This window comes from Lichenostomus cassidix, chromosome Z (genome assembly GCF_008360975.1).
Source record: "Lichenostomus cassidix isolate B80296 chromosome Z, HeHo_3.0, whole genome shotgun sequence".
Lineage (NCBI taxonomy): Eukaryota > Metazoa > Chordata > Aves > Passeriformes > Meliphagidae > Lichenostomus > Lichenostomus cassidix.
The window spans coordinates 57758154-57783127 of record NC_139511.1 but is presented as its reverse complement, the minus strand read 5'-3'; the positions used below and the strand labels follow the sequence as shown (position 1 = coordinate 57783127).

The window sequence follows — 24974 nt, the reverse complement described above, 5'->3', positions numbered from 1 at the left end:
GTCAGGCTTTTAGTCGAAGTGATAGTCTTGGTCAGCAACAGTGAAGTTGCAATGTTCTTAATAATGCTTTCTGACATATTTTTTTCCCAGAAAAAAAAGGGTTTTTGAGAATGTTTAAAGGTTATGTGGGAACCTTTCTAAAACTCAAGGCATAATTCCAAAACAGATGGGCTGAATTATAGTTGATCTCTAGGCCCTATCTGTTTGCATTGCTGAACCAAGTTCTGAAACACTATAGTGTGTGCCTGCTGTTAGGATTAATGCAGATTAAAAGGTTAAGTAGAGGTTGAGATGTAAATAAATCATAATACTTCCATTTTTTATTAACTTGAAAGAAATAAGTAAAAGGTGGGTTTTGGCAATTAGGGTATTTTCTAAGTGTATACTGTCAGTGAACCAATAGTATTTTTCTTTGATTGAAATACTTGCAGATTGGTTTGCATAATGTGAAATACTTGGTGCTAGATGAAGCGGACCGCATGCTTGATATGGGTTTTGGTGCAGATATGAAGAAGCTGGTATCTTTCCCAGACATGCCACAAAAAGACAAACGCCAAACACTAATGTTTAGTGCCACTTTTCCTGAAGAAGTTCAGAGGTGAGTAGAATGAAAGTAGAAATATATCTGAAGATGTACTTGTATAGAACTCTCAATATTGGAAGAGTTAATAACACTCCTTATTTTTAAAAGCTTATAATCTTGCTTGAAGATACTGAAAACTTTGATTATAACTTTCCTTGCTTAATTTAAGTGGGGAATCTAAAGCATTAGCTGCTTAATTTAGGTGGGAACTCCAGAGCAATTTAGAAAGTTGTCTGAAGGCTTTTTAATTCCAATGCTGCAGAAGTCCTCATGTTTCCTCTTGGTTTTGTTGTTCCTCCCCCACCACATCTGTGCAAGCTCAAAACCAGTGATGCTGCTGTTTGACAAGCAGCACTGTTAGCAGTGCCTTTCTCTAAGGAGACATAGCCATTACTGCTCAACTCACCAGTGTTTCTCATATGCAGTTCTTATGCAAGTAATTGGTATTTATTTTCAGTAGTTTTAAAGCTTCCAAAAATGGGTTTACAGTACATCTTACATACTTACTACTCTCTGTCTTTAAAGTTCCTCTTTCTTAAGAAAACAGTCTTCAACAGACAGCAGTATAGTTGCTGAGTAAGAGAGAAAAACAACTGATTCCCTGCAGGCAAATGGAGACTAGTATTTCTTCTGCTTTTGAAGACATTGGCATCTGAATACTCCTACTTAAATCAGAAGAATCTAAACTTCAATTGAAGCAGTGCAAATAATTTTGGTGGCACTTGTGGTAGGGATACTGTTACAGAGTGTCTTTGTACTTCAGTGAGTCAAATCCTGACAATTTATTTTGATCTTTAGAAAGTCTGAAAGATTTTTGTTGAAGCAGGGAGAAAATGCTTTTCAGTAGTTGACTGTCCTGAATGAAAGAGGGAAATGGGCTGCTCCTGTTCAGTCACGTAGTGCTGACCCCTGATGTGGAGATACATCACCTTTCTTAAAGCAGGACTCACCTGTTGTGGCTGTGGTTCCTTGTCAAGATTTTTGTTTTGGTATGATTCTTTGTATGGAAAAATAATCTTGTAGTGACCTAATAATGACCTTGTTTGCTCAGCTGGGAATCAAGCATTCAGATGATACTGCACACAAGTATAGTTTGTGTTCATTCCATGTGTTTACCTGTTTCTGCAGGAATGTGGTCTCACTTGTCAGTGTATCCTGGGGAAAGACCAGGCATGTGTATCTCCTTGTATGATACAGAGTGTGCTCTGATTTGTTCCCATTTTGTGTTTGAAAGAAGAATCTGGGTCCCTTGATCTCTAGGTCTGTTTTTGCCATTGCAGTTTTTCTCATGCTTTTACTGTGTATTTTTGTTGCATACTGGGGGATGAATTAAGGGTACTGTAACTACCAGCATATGAAAAAAGATTCCTTCTACTGTGAAAGATGTTTACTGTCTGCTTCTTTCTGATGAAAAAACCCAACAGATCTACCTTTTTACTGTCAATCCTGCAGGATATACAAATGATGGTGGAAGACTTAAGAAACCTGAGTGCTTTGATCATGGTTTTGAAGTGCCTAATAACATTAGCATCATAGAAGCATTTTGGTTGGAAAAGACTCTTCAGCTGATTAAGTCTAACCTTTAACCCAGCACCAACAAGTCAACCACTAAACCAATGCCCCAAGTGCACATTTGCATGTCTTTTAAGTACCTTCTGGGGTGATGATTCCACTGGTTTCTTGGCCAGCCTGGTCCAATGCTTGACAGCTCTTTCAATGAAGATTTTTTTCCTAGTGGTCAGTCGAAGCCTCCCTTTGTGCAGCTTTGAGGCTGTTTTGTCTTGCCCCTAACATTTTTGTAACCTTTTGAAACTGAAATGCCTAAAGGTAATGTTCACATTTTAGAATGTTAAAACCCTTCTTTTCTGGTGTCAGTTCATTCCTGGATTTAATGCTTTTTTGATGCTGAAGTCAGGAAAGCTAATGGTTTCCCCATACTCTGCTACCAGGAGAGCTTTAAACAGTAGTATTTTGGTGGTATTGGACAAGGTGCTTTCTTTGGATGTGTTGGGTTCAGATTGTCCTGCACTTCTGTTCAGTGAATATAATCAGATGCAGTTTTAACATAGTATTTGGCTTTATACCTGAATTTGTTTCTGCTGTTACACAGACCTATCCTGTCTGATAGTTGAAGCTCTTCCTGTACGTGTGAGTAGAGAGAACCATGCATTTTCTAGTTGACTGGAGAACTTCAATTTAGCATTTGAGCCTTTATATCTCCCACTAGAAGTGTGGTTTAATCCCAGCTGGCAACTAAGTACTGTACAGCTGCTCACCCTGGAAGGCTCTTCCAAGGTCTCCCTGAAGCCTTCTCTTCCCCAGACTGAGCAACCCCACCTCTTGGCAGCTTGTCTTCATAGGAGAGGTGCTCCAGCTGTGTTACCAGGTTAATGGCCTCCACTGAATTCACTCCATCAGGTCCACATCTTTCTTATGCTGGGGACCCTAGAGAGAGAGGTGGGCTTGCACCATATCAGAGTCGAGGGGCAGAATCCCTGCTCTTGCCCTGCTGGCCATGCTGCTTTTGATGCAGCCCAGGGCACAACTGGCTTTCTGAGCTGCAGGTGCACCTTGCTGGGTCATGTCCAGCAGTGGCCTCTCATCCACCAACACACCCAAGTCTTCCTCTTCGGTCTGGTCTTCATCCATTCTCTGTTCAGCCTGAACTTGTTCTGTCCTGTCAGCCTGTGTAAAAGGTTTCTCTCCCTTTTTTATAAACTCCCTTTAGGTACAGGAAGGTTGCAATAAGGTAATTCCAGCCTGAATGACTCTCACTCTTCAACTCTTTTAGCTTATCTTCACAGGAGAGGGTTTCCAGCCCTCTGATCATCATTGTGGCCTCCTCTAGACCTGCTCTTACATGTCTGTCTTGTGCTCAAGATGCCACAGCTGGATGCAATACTCCAGCTGGAGTCTTAACAAAGGCGGAGGTAGAATCCTTTGACCTGCTGGTCACACTCCATGCAGCCCAGTGTGTGTTTTGTGCTCTGGACACAAAGAATGCAGACTCTTCTGGCTTTTTAGAAAATGTACATAAGACTAGTATTGTTCCTCACAAGATAGAGGATAAAAATATTTGTTGTAAGTGTTGCTTAAACTTAAACGAAAGTAGGTGATTTTAAAGCAAAAATAATTACATAATATGTTTCATGTTCCTCAATTTTGTCTATTTTCTAGGCTAGCTGGTGAATTTTTGAAAACTGATTTTTTATTTGTTGTTGTCGGACATGTGGGTGGAGCATGCAGTGATGTTCAGCAAAATATTCTTCAAGTTTCTCAGTATTTCAAGAGGGATAAACTGATAGAAATTCTACACAGCATAGGTAACATAATGCCAGTTGTTTACTGGGGAAGTCAAAATTGCTTGGTTTTAAGCTTGTGTTTAAAAGGTCGTGATTCTATTATTTCATTGTGTGTTACGTGCTTTACAAGACTACTGATGAAGCTTGAAGCAGAACTTGGGGAGTTGCAGGTTTTGGGCATATTTGTTTAGGGGTATTTCATAAAATCATAGGATAGTTTGGGTTGGAAGGGACTTGTAAATGCCATTGAATCTAGGTTAATGCCCAGTATTTATCAGTGACTCATTTCTACAAAGTACTAACCAACAACCTTTTTAGATGGCTTTCTATTTTTAAAATTACAATACTTCAGTATCTGTGTGTATTATCTCAAGATTATAGTATATTAAAATTATTGTGTGAACATTTTGACCTGTATTTTATTAGTGTCTAGGGTTTTTTGTTTTTATTCTGTGTGTCTTAAGTTTTAATGCTGAAGGCTGAGTGCGAGTTGGGAATTAAAAAATGGTTTGCGGAACATTGCTGTTCAGTGCACAGGATAATGTGCTGCTTTTAGCCACTTGCTGTAGAAAGGGAATGCATGCTTGTCACAGGGAATGTTTGTTTCCTCCTTTTACTGAGGAGAAAAATAGAATGTGTCTTCACTCAGTTTCCATATTGATCTGTAAATTGAAGGATTGAATTTAATTGGCTCAGAACACGCAAGAAATTAGTCATAATTCCAAGACTTTATTCAAAATATGTGTCTGTATTAGGTGTTAATATAAAGAGGTATGACTCTAAATAGTGAAAATGTATCATATTTCAAACAGCAGTGGCTTTAAACTTCTGTTCAATGTAGGTAATGAACGAACCCTGGTCTTTGTGGACACAAAGAAAAAAGCAGACTTCATTGCATGCTTTCTTTGTCAAGAAAACATACCAGCCACTAGTATCCATGGGTAAGTATTTTTAATGTGAAATTCACCTAATACTATGTCTTGTAAGAAGCTTTTATTGAGAAATCACATTTGGCCATACCTGTGCAGTTTAGCTTGCTGTGTGTTCTGCTGCACATCAGACTATCAAGGTTGAAGAAGGGCTAAAATGGTCGTAGCATGCAGATATGGTATGTTTGTGTGCATCCTGTGGCTGTTGGATTTAAGGTGTCTGAAAGCCATACAGCTTTTGAGAAGATCTGGCCTTTGTTCCTGGTGGGCCTGAATTACTAACCCACAACCCCCTTGTGTGAGAGGGGGTTCTTAGTACATTTCTGTAGAATTACTACACTGTGAGTTGAAGTATACTTAGAATAAGTAGTTCAATGGAAGTTGTTAAACTGTCGTGAATTTTACTGGTTTCTGGTTCACTTTACCATTTTGAGTTGAACTTAGGATAATTGCTCTTTGGAGTAGTGGTCATACCAGGCTTCACTAAATATCCCATGTTAAGATCCTAAAGAGCCCTGTTTAGCTTTCTAATTTGTCTTCTTATTTGGACATTAAGAAATAATGTCCTAATAATAATAATATTTAATAATAAAGAACATTAGTGAAATTCTGATTCACTGTAGTTAAGTACTGGATAATCTGTAAATACTCTTTAAACATGTAAACCCCAGAGCAAATATAGTTTTGTTGTCATGATGATAAACAGGAGCCAAGTTCTGTACTGTTGGCTGGCCACAGTTTTTAGTATATCTGAAAAATGGCATGTGCAGGAGTCTAGGTAGAACTTTGTCTTTGCTATTTTGGCTCCCTGCTACAAAGCTGTAGGAAAAGCACTTGTAATCAATTAAGTAAATGGATTTTCTTAGAGAGGCAGTGAGTTTGATGCATAATGATCTCTGGTTCTTTTAAAAAACCTCATATATTCTAGGGGCTTAAGTTAAAACAGTTGCTCTGTCTTGCTGATCCTCAGTTAAAAATTCAGAAAACCTGAATTGGCATTGTGTGAGTTGTTTGGGTCTTTTTTCGTTTTGTGTCCAATGTCCCCCCAAGAGCTTCTGTCCACGAATCATGGCATTTAAATTGTATCTCAAATAATACTGTAGATTTTTTGAGACATCCATTCTAACCCTTTCTTTCTTTGTAGAGATAGAGAGCAGAGAGAGAGAGAAATAGCTCTTCGGGATTTTCGTTCTGGAAAATGTCCAGTTCTTGTGGCAACCTCAGTGGCAGCAAGAGGTCTGGACATTGAAAGCGTTCAGCATGTTATTAATTTTGATCTTCCTTCCACCATTGAAGAGTATGTACACCGAATTGGGCGAACTGGTCGTTGTGGAAATACAGGGAAAGCAGTTGGCTTCTTTGATAACAATTCAGATGCCCATCTTGCGCAACCTCTAGTTAAAGTGCTTTCAGATGTAAGTTTCAGATCTTGGTGGTTAAATTTTTCTGTTCTCTAAGATTTCACTTGAATGTACTGAGCAACTGTTACATCTTTGGTACAGTTATGGAACTCTTAATCTGAATAGGTGAAGCAGTCAGAATCACTGAATTGATTTTCCTAATTGCATAGGCTCAGCAGGAAGTTCCTGTTTGGTTGACAGAAGTTGCTTTTGAGGTTGAAGGAGGACGAACCCCAGTTAATACCCAAAAGGTAGGTCTGGAAATGAGCTGAAAGCCTTGGATTTTAGAACTTTCTCTCAGTATAAAAGTGTCTTTAGTGGTATATATACAGAGTAATCCCACTGAAACTGTTTTGACTGTAATTGTGTCTTTTTTCTTAGATGTGCATCTGCAAAGACTGCAGTATTAATGAAACGAATTTCAGACAAGTTGCTGGACTTGTGCTCTTACAGTGTGGCCCCTTACTAGCTGGCATAGTCTTGATCTATAAAGTCAAGATTATTCTGGAAGAAAACATTCATGCAAACTTACACAGAAGCTGTAGTTGAGAAATTTCTCTACTGCACATGTAGGATGGGAGCAAATAGTTGCTGATTATACAGTTACTGTTTGTTATGAATCAAGCAGTCAGGTAATACATTTGACTGGAAACTTCAGTTAATTATAGTTAGATATATGCCCAAATTTGGTCCGAGTCAAAATTATTCTTAGTGTCTGTGATGGGGACAAGTCTTTTAGTCTCTTACTGTTGCTAATTCTAGGATTTAAATTCTGTGCTTACCCTTACTTGAAAGCCTTTCCTTCACATCTTGATTCCATGAGAACTTTATCACATGTCAGTTGCTTCCAAATACTACAAATGTACTTTCTTCAAGACCATAGTAGAAATAATAATTCTTGCTGCTTACACAATGCCTGAAGCTTGAATTTAAGGTCTGATCTTCCTTTGATTAATTATCTTTTCCCATATGATCATTATTGAAAGCACTGGGTGGTTTGGGTCTTTTTACGTGCCTGTCTAGTTCCCTTACTAGATATGAATGATTTTTTGGGGGAGCTCTTCATGAGATCTGAGACAAGTGTTGCTTCCTTCTGATACTTGCAGCCTCACATTATGGCTTTTGTGTATGTTTGCCTGAACCTTTTCTTGCAGAATAATTTTTGGCTCAGTGGATCTTCCTTGTATATTCCTGTTCAAGGACACTTATTTTATTTTTGCTTTTTTATTAAAGTGCTTTCAGGGGTGGATCTCACTAGATTGCTTCCAAATGCACGTCTCTCGCCACTGTGTGGTGTCTCAGCATTTCATGAATTTCTAGGTCCAAGTCTGTTCATGCCCTTTACAACCTCCAGGTTACCAAATCTGACTGTGTATTATTGTCTAGAATATAATAGATTTTCAGGTGAAATCTGTCTGCTTGCATTGGGAATACTGTGCTTAATATTACATGCATACAGTGCACCAGCTCTTCAAGCTGGAGATCATGAGGTTCTAATTCTTACATGACCTTCTGATGTCAGTCTGACAGAACGTCTGCATTTGTAATCAGCTCAGTTTTTCATGAAAGGGCCATTTGACAATCAAGTGATGGATTTGAAAGAGGAATCTGTTGGAGGATTTTACCTGATTATTTTTAGGTGATCTTAGAGATTACTGACCTTCATTCTTTTTCCAAAGGAAAAGGATTTTACTGGGAAGGTAATGAGGATGGTTATTCTTAAATAGGTAGTGGAGAAGGAAGTTTTTCTTCCCCACAGTTGTATGAACTAATTTGTGTTGGGTAAGAAAAGAAGTTGGGATATGAGCTGTGGGAAGTGTTATTCTCACACTTGATAAAATCTGAGGTTGGTTAAACCGCAGTAATTTCACACTGGGGTCAAACAGTGTATAGGAGTTAATGATGAAAACTTTATTTAAGAGCATTGTTCAGATTACATTGAGACAGGTGCATGGAGAAAGCTAAATTTGTTTTGTGGTGGCTTACTATTAAATGATTGAAAGTGTTAATAATTCTAAACTAGGACCTGTTGTGTTTCCTAGAGTTACAGAGGCAGAGGCAGCATGAATGCAGGAGAAGTAAAGATGGAATATTCTGCAAGAGAAGTTGAGTCATGGGATTAAACTATATCAGACTAGTTTGTCTTCTGTTGTACTGTAAGTGAAGTGTTGCATGAGAATATAATCTTGCGAAGACCTAGTTGGGGAAGAGCTTTATGTAAGCAATCCTCTAAACTTTGCTTGTTCTTTTTTTGTAACATGTGAGTTAAAAAGTTCGAATCTTGTGTTACAATGATTCAAGGATCTGTTAAACAGCTCTTAAGCAGTTAATAAAAGTTTGAGAAGTGCACTTTGGTTGTTGCCTCTGTATCAGCTATTACAAAAAAGCACACGTCATTGCAGTTTCATGAACTGGTATTTTGACATGTTTGGAACATTTGCATCTGCACATGGAACTAGAGGTCAGTGGTTACACCCGCAACTTAGTGAAAGTACATATTTTTTACAGAGCCATCTTCAGAGAAGGATGGAGCCCTGTGTTGCATCTAATAGAATGTTCTTAGCGTTGCCTGACATAAATACAATTCCGCCTTCACTTGTGGAAAAGCTTGCTTTAGAGCATGTTTGGTGCCTTATATCCAAAAATTTTCCCAGGCTTGCAGAAGCTATAGGAGGTAAGCAGTCATTAACAGTTTTAGACTTTTGTAAAGTTGCTTTTTCTTTTAATTTTTTTTTCTTATCAATACAGCATGCTGCAAAGATGCGTATCATTGCATCCCAAAGGAAAAGGGCCAGGCCGTTATGTTTTGTAATAGCTTGCACAGCTGAACAAGCTTACCAGTTTCTCATGACTTACTATTTAACACACTATGTTGAGCACTATTTCTTGAACAGTCTTCCCACTTAATCCACAGAAATAATAATTCTAACCTCTGCTTACAGGACTGAAGGTTTAGTACCAAAGTTTGTGAGAATCAACCAATTGGGCAGTACTAGGAAAACAGCCCACTTTTCATTGTGGGAAAGTGGACTGTCATTCTTTGTACGAATATCTTTTCAAAACTATTTACTTAAATAAGTACTCAGAGAAATACTGTCATTTTTGTACACTGTATTTTTACTGCTATATATTATGCAAAAACGGTAAAGTCTTAATTGTGTATTTGGCAATGAGTTGAAAGGATAGTATACTTAAATTGCAACATGTAAGCAGTGAGTGTATTTTAAGTGTGATATTAATAATTCAGAGTAAAATACCCTGGGCAGTACTACTCCTTTTTTTAAGAAGCATCCTTGAAGATTTTTGCATCCATTCTGAATTTCAGGTAAACTGAGGGTACTTTTGATAGCTCGCTACAGTAAATGCAAGTGAACTGTAACTGTTGGAAGAAACTGTGACCTGATAAAACTCCATTTCTGTGAAGTCAAAGGAAAGAGTAATTTGTAGCCTAGAGTAAACATGTGAAGGGAACCTGGCTTAGCATTGTTTAATGGACCTTTTAGATCACTGGGTGTTTTTTGCTTTGTCTTCCATCTTATAACTTGTGAGTTGTGGTCAGTCGAGGGAGTTTTGCAGTTGTTACTTCCTCTATAAAACAACTGTTCTGGCCCTGTTCTTCATGAGCATTTGCACAGAAAGCTGGTAAGGACAAAGTGATGCTGTTCTAGTATAGAGCTGCAAGCTCTATAAAAAAATGGAACACAAAAACCCAGTCCCTAGAATGGTATTAAAATAATGCAAAGATGAAAAGACATGTTTACTACTTTTTATGAGAGGCTGAGAGTTGGAAGGACCAAGTCTGCTGTCAGGTTTTTATCTGATTAAAAGTATATATCACTTCAAAGGGGAGTGAAGAAGAAACAGAATTAAGAGAAATAAAAACTTGAAGAGCAATATTTGTGGACAGGTACAATTTTCAGTTTTGTTTTAAGTTTTGTGATTCTTTAAATATTTAATCTGCAGGAATATATTTCTGAGATTTTCAGCTGGAGGAAAATGCTGACAAGGGAAGTTAGGGTGGGGAATGAAGTGTACTGTCAGTTGCCTATTTTTTTTGCACTCAAGTGATTTTATGTGGAGAGCATGTTAAAAAAACTTACTGGAAAATACCGTGTCAGTACCTTCTTCATTCGAGAGACTCCTGTTGTCCTTCTGGTGGCAAGTCAGGGTGAGTCTTCTTAAAAGGCTTTGCTGAACTGATTTAAACCTGTGAACAATGTAACAACACGTCTGTAATTCCTTTCAGGTGATTCTGGTACCTATAGTTTGTGCTAAACTCAGGTCATTGAATGTTTTTTCCCTATCTTGTATCTCCATGTTTATGTGAAGATTGCTATTTGTATTGGAACTTTAGTTCAAGATTGTTGAATGTCCTTTACAGACTAGTGTTGAGGAATGTGAGAAATGACATCAGACCTTTCATCAAACAATTAACATGGGGTTTTTATCAATTAAATTCAGTTTTTATAGGATGTATAAAACAGCATTGACAACATGTGTTTTCTTTGAATGCCAGTTGGAGCACAAATTATGTCCAGTTATTGTCACTAAAGGAAAATATAAATTAGAAATTTACAGTCTTTTATCTAGAGCTGTTTATGGGCTATGGATGAGTTGTAAGGAATCTTCAGGTAGTAGCTGAATAAAGCAGTCAGTTTTCACAGTATGCTTAACTTTGCTGATTGAGGGCTGCATCTCAACTCAAAAATTATGGCAATAAGAATTGAAGGACTGTTAACAAAGAGTTGTGAAAAACAGAAAGAAAATAGAATGTCTGCAAAACTAATACCAGGTTGATTAAAGTCCTCCAGAGTGTTTTGTCAGATAGATCAGCACACTACAGTCTGCTGAAGACATTATAAACAGTCTGTTTGAAAACGTCTCTTTGATTATTGATAATACTTGTGGAATTTGCATTCTCTTACAATTAGCTTTAAAAATGCAAAAGAATGGACCTGTGTCTCTTCACTGACCTCAGTTAAAGGGCTGGGGGAAAAAAAAGCAAGCTTGCTAAATATTGTCAGTGTGTCAGCTAGCTTTATGTAAAATCTGTATTCCTCTTTGGTTTAAGACAATGTGTAATGCTTCAGTGTTAGGTAATAATAAAGGTTTTGGGGTTTTTTCTGTTAACCAGTTTGGTAATTTGAACGTGCTGTCCTGGAGTCCAGGGAATTGTCTGGTGACACAAGAAAGGGATATTGTCACAACTTTGTCTTCAGTGACACAACTAAATGGGTGGGTCTTGGTCTAATGTGGATGTCTGTACCTGTACTTCAGAAATAGTGAAAGGTAAAAATACTCTTCTGTCACTGCAGATTTTACTTTTTTTTATGTGGCTACTACTGTGTGTGGTTAGTTTTGGTCTTTGGCAATAACATTTCTTACAAACCCTCAGTTGTCTGAGGGTTTTATGGTATGATTGTTTCCATGTCTTAAGTCCATTAACTAATAAGCAACAGTAGATTAAATCATTTGACTATGGAGTGTGGACCAAGGATGTGGGTACCTTAAATTTAGGCACATTCTCTTCAAATTTATCTGATACCTGTATTTTTCCAGCAAGCTTAAGGAAAATGTTGAAATCCAGTAGAACTAATTCTGGACAATAGTTGAGCGGTGCTTGAAATACAAATATTAAATGTTTATTTTATGCTGTTTATTTCCTTCAAAGTAACTATGGTATAGTCTTTGACACTGCTAAAGATAGTGAGTTTGGCTTTTATTATTTTTTATTAAGCAGAAAAATACTCTGGTGAGGAAGGACACTTAAAGGAACTTCTTTGTATTTAAGACTGGAGATTCAGTTCTTTGTTTAGAGTTGACTAGACAAATTATTTGGAAACCAAACTGCTGAAAATGTCTTCCTGTCTATGCTTCTAAATAAATCTGACTTACCTTTTAGAGCCTGTTATCCATATATAAGTAAGAATAATATTATATTTTTCACTGTAAATACACATGTTGCCTGTACTGTCTTAGAAAATAATGCACAATAGCTGTAGTCAGCTAATTTTACTGTTGTATGAGCTTAATGCAGTGCAGTACTATAAAGTAGGATTTCCTTGCCACTGATGTCTTTTCCCTCCTTTAACTAAGCCAGCTAAAGTAGTGTTCAATACCTAATCCTTAAATACCTCCCAGCTTTAAAGAGTGCTGTGCTTTGCTCATCCTCCACTCTTCAAAGCCAAATATGCATGGTCATAGGAGATGGGATAGTTGTTTACAAAGACTTTTTGTCCTGGAAAGATAAATTAGGTTTGTACTGAAAGAAGATGACTCAATTTTAGCCTCTTAGTGCCTTTCCCTTTGCCAGTAGTAGCAGGGAGATGAAAACAGGCAGTTGACTTCTCAATAATTCTTTGTCTTCATCAACTCTGCCCCTCCACTCCCACTGCTTAAAAATGCTGCATTTCTTCCTTTAGGACCATTGTTATGTATCACTGGAGACTCTGAAGCTATCTCTGCAGCAGTATTTCATGGGCTTCTTGGTGTAAACATGCCAATTAAATTATATTAAAGACCTATGTCTGATTTAACAGATTGGGTATTATAAGGTCATATGCAGCATACCCAAATATGCCAAGCAAAGGAACGTTCTTCACCAGACCAAATTAATTTCTGAGCTTGCAATGTAAACTTTTTGGTAGTAGCTTGTCAGCTCATTTAGCTATCACTTACAGAAATTAATATGCTTGCTTTATTCTCATTTTTACTGTCTAGACTGGTGAATATGTAATCCACCCTTTCTGAACCACTTCAGGAATTTTTGTGCGTGTAGACTGCAAGTACAATGTATAAAATTTAAGAATACAAAGCAGTGCTTTATTAGAAGGTGTAGATAACTGGTAGTGTGCTAGTCTTGACTAAATGCTAATGTACCCTTTATGAGACATCTGACTAGTCATGAGGAAGAACCTAACGTCAGACCACAGCAACAAAAATGCCTCACCAAGTGAAGACTTGTCCTGATTCCTTGGAAGGTACAATTGTGGGTACCTGTAGGAAAGATTGATTCAAATCATTCTGTGAGTCCTTTAGAAGAATTTCAGAGACTTGGAAACAAGTAATTTGTGTCTGGTCATTTCCTATACTGTGTGTCTTGTTCTAGAAATGTGGTGCCTTGGCAAGTACCTGCATTGTCTCAAATTCAGGTTGCTCATGCTTTGTACTGTAACTTCTCTCCAAGCTACAAATGTTTCATTTTGTAAAAAGCAGTTGTACTTTCATATTACATTGTTCAACCTCAGACTTGTACGTTAGAGATTCATTAGTGAAATGTTTTACCTCTTAACCGTTTTCGACTCTGAACAGTTTCACAAAGTAATTAATTGTCGTCTAGCTGGACTTTAATAAAGCCTTTGACACAGTTTCCCACAGCATTCTCATGGAAAAGCTGGCAGCCCATGGCTTGGACAGGTACACTGTTCACTGGATAAAAACTGTCAGGATATCCAGGCCTTGAGAGTGGTAGTGAGTGGAGTTACATCTAGCTGGTGGTTGGTCATGAGTGGGGTACCCAAGGGCTCAGTACTGGGGACAGTTCTGTTTAATATCTTTATTAATGATTTGGATGAGGGGAAGGAGTGCACTCTCAGTTTACAGGTGAAATCAATGAGAGTGTGGATCTGCTGGAGGTCAGGGAGGCTCTGCAGAGGGATCTGGACTGGCTGGATTGATGAGCTGAGGACAGTAGTTTGAGGTTTAACAAGGCCAAGTGCTGGGTTCTGCCCTTGAGTCACAACAACCCCAGGCAGTGCCACAGGCTGGGGCAGAATGGCTATAAAATGCCTGGCAGAAAAGGACCTGGTGGTGCTGGTTGACAGTGGTTGAACATGAGCCAGGTTGTGCCCAGGTGGCCAAGAAGGCCAGTGACTTCTTGGCACTGGTGAGGCCACACCTTGAGTGCTGTGTCCAGCTCTGGGCTCCTCACTGCAAGAAAGACATTGAGGTGCTGCAGTGAGTCCAGAGAAGGGCAATGGAGCTGGGGAAGGGTCTGGAGCACAAGTGCTGTGAGGAGCAGCTGAGGGAGCTGGGGGTGTTTAGCTTGGAGAAAAGGTGTGACCTAAAAGGAGGTTGTCTCGAGGTGGGGATTGGTCTCTTCTCCTGGGCAACCAGTGACAGGATGAGAGGAAAAGGCCTTAAGCTGCACCAGGGAAGTTCAGGTTGAGTATCAGGGAGAAGTTCTTCACAGAAACGGTGATAAGGCATTGGAATGGGCTGCCCAGGGAGATGGTGGAGTCACTATGCTTGGAAGAGGTCAAAAAACACTGAGACTTGGCACTTAGTGCTATGGTTTAGTTGACAGGGTGGTACTTAATCAAAGATTGGACTCAATGATCTTGGAGTTCTTTTCCAACCATAACCAGTCTATGGTTCTGTGCAAGTGGAAATGGCCTCAGGTTGCACCAGGGGAGGTTTAGATAGGGTATTAGAGAAAACTTAGGAAAAGAGACATTAAGCATTGGATCTGGCTCCCCAGGTTGCTGGTGGAGTTGCAGTCCCTGGGATTGTTCAAAAAGAGTCTGCTCACTGTGGTCTTGTGGTGGAAAATAACAAGAAATAGTGCTTTATCATCCTGCTATTAAAGCCACATGGGATTTTCAGTAATTCCTTTAGCCTGTTTGTACAAATGGGTTTGATTACATTTCTCTACTTTTGCATTTGTAGTAAAAGGCTTGGGAAGCTTAAATTGCCTAGGATGAGAACATGTAAAACATTTCTGTAATAAACCACCAAAGACGTGACTCTGGGAATGAAGCATCCTTTCTTTGCCAGCATTTTGAGATTACAATTACAGCTGTTGTTATGATGTTGCAATGCTGTGAAGGAAGATGTGACGGGAAGGAAGTATTGCATAGTTCTCTATACAGAAATTGATAACGGGTTTGTGGCTGCCTTAGCAAAATACCTGATTCTTTTATTGAGGAATAGATCTTCTCTAGAGTAGAGATTAAAAAGATTCACAAATAATGACACTTAAGACCTGTGTGTATTAAACTTTGGTAGTTGCACACTGCACAACTTAATAGTTGGTACATTTCTTATACCTTTTGTTAGGTTTGAGCACTTTGTAGGTCTGCCTCTACAACTATATCAAACTAGAGTCATAGAGTTGTTGCCCATAGTAGAGAGGCTCACTTTAAGTGCACGATGGATTGTGGTGGTCATCTTCCTCTTTCCCTACCCCTTTATCCAAAACTCACTGCTGTGTGCTTATATAGTAGACCAGAGATTAACATGCCAATTTCCATACCAGGTGTGTAGTTTACTAATAAAACTTTGATTGTTTGCAGACCCTTTGCCTTACTGTTCTTTTTGACCAGTGAGCATTGTAAATCTTAGGTACTTCCTTCCTCTTAAGAGTGGGTTGTCACATCCATTATTCTTGCTTATTCAGTGATATGTTAGTCATAAGCTTGGACAATGTGTTACATTTAAACTAAGGCTGTAGTCATAACCCAGTAATTTAAGAGAATGCTTTTGAGGGTACTGGGGTACTGCTGTTGAATTTTTATGTTACACTAAAGTGAAATTTAAGGACGGCATAGTTAATTTTTCTCCTGTTGCATGGAGGTTAATGGTAGTTGATTTCTAATGACAAGTTACTCACTGAAAAATGGAGTTATGCACACTCAGGAAATGATACCAAAATCAGACTATGCACAGGATTTTTTTTCCCCACAAATGAGATCACTAGGGAATAGAAGGACTTTCATGGTTTTTATTTGTGTTTTGCAATGGCATAAGTCAATGAGAGTCTGTTCTCATCCCCTCCTCTTTAACATTTAGAGGAATTAAGTCTTTCAAGTCATTAGCTTAGGCAGGAATCAGCCTAATGAGTTTCTTGGTTAGAACCAACTCTATAACTTCTGGAGGTAAAATTCTGTGTATGTTTTCCATCAAACTTGCTTTTGTTAAGACTGCACAATTAAAAGCTGCAAGGTCAATTTGCAGCTGATCAATGAAAATGTACCTGATTTTTCCAGTGAACTACAAAATTCTCTATTCTGTGCCGGTGTTAATTAATACTGGCTCAGTCTAATTATACAGTGGTCAGGAACTTCATAGGGTATGGTCATACATAATACAGAAAATAAACGTTTTTTGAAATGGAACTACTATGGGTAACATTGATTTGCAGTGAGAGTCAGATTTTTAGCAGTAATTCTTCAGTCTCCTGTCTCACCCTGCCGACAGGGACTGTGGAAGTGCTTCCCTTTAAGAAGGGGTACATCTGGGATCAACCAATCCCTGGAGCAGTTGCCCCTGAATCACCAGGCCAGACAATACTGGTAAGAGAGGCGTGGCTTGAAAACAGTCGAGTCTTTCTGTGGAAGGCATTTCCTCCTTTGTCTTTCAGGAACAGTAGCTTCACTTACCTCCCACCTTCAGGGCAGAAGAGTTCTACAGCATTCACGTGCCAAGTGGATAAAAGTGTAAGTGTGGATATGGAACACCTTTTTTGGCACGATTTCTATTGCACTCTAAAGGTTTCCTGTCTTCTGTGGCAAATCACTTTTGGTAAATGACAGCACTTTTGTAAGATATTTTTCTCTTTACTTTTAACTTGTTACAGATGGTGGTAGGTGAAAGCGCTACTGATGCTATCATTAAGTGCCCTCTGCATCCTGCAATCTCCTAAGTGCTACTGCCCCAGTCTACCCGCTAATATTTAACACTGTGGAAGGTTTAATTTAAGCATGTCCCTAGCCCTGAAGTAGGCAGAGGGATGACTCAAGGTTTTTAAAAGTTGAACAAGTTTAACTAGTCTTTTAGGTCTGGTGCAACTTTCCATCACTTTGAGAGGTTGAGCAGCCAACTTTGTGTGTCAATAAAAGCAATGTATTCATCTGTGAGAACAGGCAACTAATCAGGCCAAGTCTAGAATAGAGGTTCAGTAGTCAAAAACAATTTTGGTTCTGCTCTTTCTTTTTTACTCACTAAAGAAAAAAAAATCCAGTATATCAAAGAGCGCTTAGGCTACAGTTTGCATCTGCTTCTTTTGAATCACATTTCTGTTTTATCTATTCTTTTGTAGTAAAACAAATGGAAGTTTTAAAAATATCACTATGCGTGCTAATGTATACTTCTAAATAACAAGGGGAGTTTAGAAAAATAAAAACAGTTTACCTTGCAGCCTCACGCTGAGGTTATGGATGATGGGGAGATGCCAACATTATTCAAAAATAAAAAGGGAAGCAAATGGGCTACCTGGCTGAATCGCATGGTTAGCTAAAGAGGGTAAAGGCTAATCAGTGATCTGGAAGTTGGGGTGGGTGGTTAGCTTGTGTGTTAAAATAGCCTGAAAAAGCCTGAGCTGCACAAGTCATGGAAATTGAAATGAGTCAATCTACAGCTTGTGTTACGTGTGACACTAGTGCAGGATAAACAGTTTGTTGTCTGTAATGGATCTGTTCCTGAATTTGGGCCAAGACTTCTTGGTGTACTGATTGCATTATTAAAATTCAGTATCTGTTCTTGGAGTGTCTGCTTAGCAAGGACTGTGCTTAATAGGCGCCACATTACTAGGGACTTTGGTTTTCCATTTACTAATTTTGCAGCGTCTTTCTTAATTGCAACGTTCCTTCAGATTTTCAGTCCCATTATTCCCTTTTATTTTGCTGATGGCTGCAGTCTTCTTCCAACCCATTAAGTGGAATACATTTGTTAGCTTTAAAAGGGATTGCCACTGGAGTTCTTCCTCTGCCGGTGCCCTAAATGATGCACGAGGTGCTTACGCTTGTGTACTCCTCACCGGTGGATGTCACCCAATATGCTTGCTTTGCTGCGCTTGTTACGGGATTTGAAGACGCTATTGATTTATCTGCACTACAGTGTCGCTGCGTACACCCCCGCACGGCCGGCTGATTACCGGCCTCTGAAAGAGCGGCGCGATTGGTGCGGGAACACTCGCAGCCTGGGCGGCGGCGGGGCTGTGTCCCCGCTCCGCCCCATCCCGGGAGCTGGGGTGGCCTCAGGGACGGGCGCGGGGGAGGTCAGGGGCTGGCAGGGGCCGGCGGGGTGGGTCCGGGGGCGGGAGCCTGTCGGGGCTCCGGGCGGTGCGGAGCATCCGCTCGCGGGCGGCCGGCGCCGTGCGGGGCAGCTGGGGCTGCTCGGGCTGCTCGAGTCCGACACCGCTCGTCCCGGCCGGGGGGTGGGCCCGTTTCTGGCCTTCAGAATTACGGGAAGAAGCGTTACTTGTGCTCAGCCGGGCAACTTCCTATTTTGTTCGTCCCTTCGCAGTCGCGGGGTGGCAGAGGCTCCTGTTAAACCAAACTCCTGTTCTGCCGCTGAGGTAAGTGAAAAAGATGTTTTCAGCAGAGGTCCCTGTGCTCATTTTCGTTTATATGGAGTGTGGGAGAGTGTGAAACTCTTCCCCAGACTATCACTCGCGTGGATCTCTAGCAGTTAAACTTGATTGCGTTTGCATGTCTCCAGCTGTTCATGCCAGACTTGGGGCAGGACATGCTTCTGTGTCTCTCCGGGCCAAAAGGCTCCTTTTGATTTCTTTCTTTCAAGTCCATGAGACCATATGCTAGTTGCTTTCATCTCATTTTGTCAAGAATCTGATACAGATGCTTGGCGGTGGTTTTTCTTTTTGTGACTTTAAGAGTCAGTTCTCAAATGTTTGCAACATACACAATCATCAGAGGAAGGAAAAGCTCTTACTTAACTGCTCTCTGCGTAAATTGTTTGTATTCATTAAAATTTTCTCGAAGTGATGTATCAGATTAAAATGCATTGGCCCCAGGTTTCTTCAATGTCTGCAATTTCTGCCTTCTGAGGAAAAATGTTTTTGTAATGTGTTTGTGTACATACCCATCCTGAGTATCATCTTCATGCTCTTATGCTTAAACTGGGGAGGTGTCACTTGCCTTCTCACTGGTAATGGACTGTATGATTTGTCTTTTGGAAGTGGAGGCTGAAGGAGCTGGGGATGTTTAGCCTGCAGAAAAGAAGGCTCAGGGGACATTTTATCACTCTGTAACTGCCTGAAAGGTTATGGTGAGATGAGGGTAAGCCTCTTCTGCCAAGTTACAAGCAGCAGACAAGAAGAAATTGCTGCAAGGTGCACCAGGTTTAGATTGGATTTCAGGAAAACTTTTTTGTCAGAAAGAGCTGTCAAGCACTGGAACAGGCTGCCCAGAAAAGTGGTGGAGTAACTGTTCCTGGGGGTATTTAAAAGGCGTGTAGATGCGGCACTTGGGAACATGTATTAGTGGTGGATTTGGCAGTGCTGGGTTAATGATTGCACTTCAAGGTCTTCTTCAACCAAAATGATTCTATGATTGTCCAAAATAGTTGGAATCCAACTTCTAGACTCTATCTGTGAATTAAGACACTGATTGGGCTAGAGAATGTTTTCATGCTTGAAGGAAGCGTCATGTATTGGGCAAAAGAACAGAGTGGTCAGTTCAGATAGTTCTGTCAGGTAGAGGCTAATCAGTAACAAAACAGCTCTTAAAAGGGATAGAAAGGGAGAAGGAAACTTCAGGCAGAGGGGTTGCAGTACTGAAGATTAAAGATCTTGATTTTTCTCATGACATATTTTAAACCTGGTGATTTTTTACATTATTTGGTGCTCATAGGGAACATTTTCAATTAAAAAAAGCCATACTAAGGGATGTCAAAACATAACTGTTTAGTAGGTCCCATGGCACCTGATTACTTACTAGCATGGTGTTTTGCCTTGCAGTTTTGATTAAGATACATCAGTATTGTTAGTCAAGTTTACAGCAGAGATAGTAAAGAAAAGCATGATATATAACCTTTGCAAGTTGATCTGAAGTAGCAGTGTAATGGTGCTGCAATGAGTCTGAGTTTATAATGTTTTCTAAAATACATGATTAAATTACTTTTTCAGAACAATGTATTACATGTAGAGGTAAGCTTCAGGGCCACAGTCATCTTTTTTGAGTGTAAAGAAAGTATGAAAGTGAAGTTTTGTGCTCATTTTCTTTCCCTCTCATGTCTGTGGGAGCACAGTCCTACCTGCACTGTGTTCTGTATTCTTCCAACACTTGCAGCACTGCAGTAGTACAGGGATTGTAATGATACTCTGCATTTTGGGGCTGTAGCTGATTCCATAACAGTCAAGGAAAGTTTTTGCTTTCTTCCAAAACATGTTTTGTTAACATTATTTAAGTAGATGTGTGTTTTACGTCTAGTTCCAGTGTTAGTTTGAGGGGCAAGACTGGAGAATGTGAACTAATGTTCTGAAGTAGTAGAGAGAATCTTCCTTCTGATTTTCTGACAGCTGTGTATTCTGTACAGACTTCAGATTGAAGGCACCCAATTCTGACAAATTAAGAGATTTGGATCTGGCTACCCTCTTCTCAGAGAGAGTTCTATGTTTCTGTAGAGCTCAGTGCATGGATCCTCCTGCCCTGCCCATGCATTTTGCTCACCTATGCTTGCCACAGCAGAGACAACTTATTCTCCACCAACACAAAGGGGCATGAAGGCAACTATTGTCTAGTAATGTCTTACTAACTGAAAATCTCTGATGCAAAATCATCTCTCAAAGTAGACTCTGGTATCCCAAATAGGCTTTGTAGTCAGTCAGAAACAGCCTAAGAAGGAGGCTCACTCCAAGACCAGACCAGTACATGAACCCTGTTCAGACTGTAGCTTGTCTGTTTTTTCTTTTTCAGTAAAAAAATGAACAGGGAATAACAGCACCACTCTGAAAGCAACATGGCATCTGGTAATACAAATCAACATTTAGTTCTAGTTATACTGATGGCCTGGCCTGTGTTTTAATGAGCATTATCAAATTGGATACGACCATGTATTTAAAATAAAACAAGTGACCCATGTGTATAGATAAAGAAAGTAAATCTTGTTTTGTGTTTGTAACTTTAAGCTTTTTCCCCAAAAAATTATGTTTCTTGAATGAGGAACAATATATTAATTAGTGAAAAAATGTCTGTTTTGCTGCTTTATCATCTATCTGAGCATTTTATACCTTAAGATTAATATAGAGGCTTATTTTTTATGCTTATTCAGAGAATAATGAGTTCTATTCTATTTTTCCCTATTAGTATCAAGCTCACATAGTTAAAAATTTTATTTAAATTCCAATGTAACAACATTTTATATTATAATCTATGAACATTCAATGTGCTGTTTTATAAGAAAACAAAGGGTTTATCAAAACATGTTTTGACTCTGTGACTCCACGGTATACTAAGAAAAATAGTTGTTATCAGCAGTTATTAGCAGACTTGACTTTTCCTGGTCATTATGTCTTTCAGAATTTTAAAACAAAGGTGTCTTATCCTTTTGTGTCTACATTTTTTATTTAGAGACTCAAAGAGGGAAAAATGGCTTTCCTGCTTTTTCAGTTTTCAGTTGATTTGCAGCTTTTAAATTAACAAGATGTTGAACGTGAGATGATGGGGTTTTTTTCTGTTACAGTGTTTATAGATTAGGTTTCTGTGGTCAGCATTTGATAAAGCATTTTGAGAGCCTTACCATGTGGCTCCTTCGGATATGTCAGGCTTAGTAGTTTTCTCAATAAATGTGTTGTTTGAATTTATTTCCTTTAAGTGGTGTTAGTAGATTATGATTCCATTTTTAGGTAGGCCATCATAATTTAAAGTACATACAGGTTTATTTTCCAGAAGGAAGTGCACCTAACAACTGTTTGAACCAAGTTCTATTTAAAAATAAACATTTTCAATCATATTCATCCTGGTCTGAGGTTCAGCTGACTATCTTGGGCTCAGTTAAAGACTGGATTGTGAAACCAAAGTGCCCAGGATCTTTCATCACCATTTCTGTCTCTTTTCCCATGGATGAGTGTAAGTTATAGGGGTTAGAGAGCTGGGAAAGCCCATTAGCTGTCCTTCAAATTTACTGCTTCTTCCCTTATGTGTATGTGTCATTGTCTTCTCTGGCCAATGTAGAAAAACCTCCATTTTCCTCTTCTGATGCTCACTGATACTCGTCTTTGGTGCAATCCTGGCCAATCATGAATCTGATGCAACCTATTACCTAAAAAGGACAATGAAGTACATATTTGAATCATTTGCCTAAAGTGTCCTCTTTCCCTCTAGGAAATGCTGATGGATTTGAATCTTGGAGTTCTGGAAACTGATGGTACTGCTTTTTGAGATGTGTTTTGTAAAGCATCACAGTCAGGTGGCCCAAAGGGGCAGAGTGGAGACTTGGGCTCCTGGCATTCAGTGTTTGCTTGTTGGGTATAGGGCAAGGTCTGTCTCTCTATATGGCAGCTGGCATGGCAGAGCCATAGCAATGGATAGTAAAGACTAAATAAAAGACAGGAGCATCTATTCAATTTCTTTCCCCTTTCATAGTTGTTAGGAGAGCATCAGACTTGGTAAGAAAGAATTTTGTGTCACATTCCAGGAAAAGTGTTAAAAATTCTTGAAAATGACTGGAACAAAACTGGTGCTGAGTGGTGCCATACCAGTTAGCAGCTGATTGCTCATGGGGTTCACTAGGGCTCAGTAGGAGGCTGAGTCCTGTTCAATATCTTTATTGCTGATCCTCACAATGGGATCAAGTGCATGTGTAGTCAGTTTGCAGATGAAATCAGGCTGAGCAGGAGTTGGTCTGCTGGAGGGCAGGAAGGCTCTGCAGAGGGATCTGGACAGGCTGGATCATGGGCTGAGGCCAATGCTGTGAGGCTCAACAAGGCAAAGTGCTGGGTGCTGCCCTTGGGTCACAACAACCCCAGGCAGTGCCACAGGCTGGGGCAGAGTGGCTGGAAAGTGCCCAGTGGAAAAGGACCTGGGGATGCTGGTGACAGCAGCTGAACATGAGCCAGGGTGTGCCCAGGTGGCCAAGAAGGCCAATGGCATCCTGGCCTGGATCAGCAATGGTGTGGCCAGCAGGAGCAGGGCAGGGATTGTCCCTCTGTACTTGGCACTGCGTACCTCAAGTCAATAGATACGTTGCAAGGAAGAGAAGGGCCTATATTTTCCTTAGTCTTCTTTGGAAGGAAATGGAGATATGGCTATCCTGGGCAAAGAGAAGGCTGAGGTTCTTGACAACATCTGTGCCTGAGTCTTCATCAGCAAGTGCTCCAGCCGCATCACTCAGGTTGAGAAAGGCAAATGCAGGGACTGGGAGAATGACGATACTAAACCCGCTGTAGAAGAGGATCAAGTCTGAGACCATCTAAGGAACCTCAATTTACACAAGCCCATGGGATCTGAAAAGATTCATCTGTGGGTCCTGAGGGAGCTGGCAGAAGAAGCTGCTAAGCTGCTATCCCTAATTTTTGAAAAATTAGGCTGTCAAGTGAAGTCCCTGGTGACTGAAAAAGGGTAATTATAAGCACCATTTTTAAAAAAGGGATTGCAGAAGACGCAAGGGACTACAGACCAGTCAGTTTTGTATCTATGCTGGGAAAGATCATACAGCAGATTCTCCTGGAAACTATAGTAAGGTACATGAAAAGCAAAGAGGTGATTGGTGACAACCAACATGGCTTTACCAAAGGCAAACCATGCCTGACAAATTTGGTGGTCTTCTCTGATGGGGCTACAGCTTTGCTGGACAGAAACAGAGCAACTCACATCATCTCCCTGGACTTATGCAAAGAATTTGTCACTGTCCCTCTTGTCATCCTTGTCCCTGTATAGGAGAGACATGGATTTGATAGATGGACCATTCAGTGGATAAAGAACTGTCTGGATGGCCACATACAGAGTTGTGACCAATGCTTCACTGTCTGCATGGAGACCAATGATGAGTGGTGTCCCTCAGAGGTTGGTCCTGGGGCAAGTACTGTTCAGCATCTTGTTGGTGACATGGACAGTGGGATTGAGGGCACCCTCAGTGATGACAGTGAGCTATGTGGGGCAGTTGACACACAGGAGGGAAGGGATGCCATCCACAGGGACCTGGACAGGCTTGAGAGGTGAGAACATGCAAACCTCATGAAGTTCAACAAGGCCAAATGCAAGGTCCTACACCTGGATCATTGCAATCCCAGACACACCTGCAGGCAGAGAAGTGATTGATAGTAGCCTGCAGGGAAGGGCTTGGGCATGATGGTTGATGAAAACACCATGAGCTGCAATGAGTGCTCACAGCCCAGCATGCCAAGGGATTCCTGGGCTGCATCCAAAGCAGCATGGCCAGCAGGGCAACAGAAGGGTTCTACCCCTCTGCTTTGTGCTGTGAGAACCCAACTAGATCACTGCATCCAGCTCTGGGATCCTCAACATAAGAGGGAGATGGAACTGCTGGAGGAAGTCCAGAGGAGTCCATGAAGCTGATAAGAGGACTGGAGCACCTCCCCTATGAGGATAGGCTGAGAAAGTTGGGGCTGTTCAGCCTGGAGAAGAGAAGGTTGTGTGGAGACCTCACAGACACCTTCCAGTATCTGAAGGAGCCTACAGGGAAGCTGGAGAGAGACTCTGACAGGCACTGGAGTGGCAGGGCAAAGAGGAATGGGTACACACTGAAAGGGGAAATTCAGACTAGGTATTAGGAAGAAATTCTTTACTGTGAAGGTGGTGAAACTCTGGAAGAGGTTGCCCAAGGAAGTTGTGGATGCCCCATCCCTGGAAGTATTCAAGGCCAGGCTGGATAAGGCCTTGAGCAACCTGATCTAGTGGGAGGTGTCCCTGAACAGGGAAAGGAGGGTTAGGACTAGAGGATCTTTAAAATCCCTTCCAACCCTTAACACCCTATGATTCAGTGACTCTATGACATGCTGCCTTTCCATTTATATATGTGGCATGTTCTTTATTCTTGGTGCAATATCTACAATGTGTACAGA

The 24974-nt window shown here is 40.3% G+C and overlaps 2 protein-coding genes across 2 annotated transcripts in view; both read left to right on the top strand.

The window, feature by feature from the left end:
• Positions 1–8563, top strand: part of DDX4 (DEAD-box helicase 4) — a 30893-nt gene extending 22330 nt beyond the window's left edge. The window contains exons 19-24 of the mRNA XM_085043459.1: positions 432–598; positions 3761–3906; positions 4727–4826; positions 5959–6229; positions 6385–6465; positions 8257–8563. Of these exons, the coding sequence (XP_084899585.1) occupies positions 432–598; positions 3761–3906; positions 4727–4826; positions 5959–6229; positions 6385–6465; positions 8257–8337 (846 nt within the window). The 3' untranslated portion in view covers positions 8338–8563. The remainder of the gene's footprint in view (positions 1–431; positions 599–3760; positions 3907–4726; positions 4827–5958; positions 6230–6384; positions 6466–8256) is intronic.
• Positions 8564–18283: 9720 nt separating this feature from the next.
• Positions 18284–24974, top strand: part of IL31RA (interleukin 31 receptor A) — a 34988-nt gene continuing 28297 nt past the window's right edge. Inside the window, exon 1 of the mRNA XM_085041809.1 lies at positions 18284–18509. The gene's annotated coding sequence lies outside the window, so the exon portion shown is untranslated. The remainder of the gene's footprint in view (positions 18510–24974) is intronic.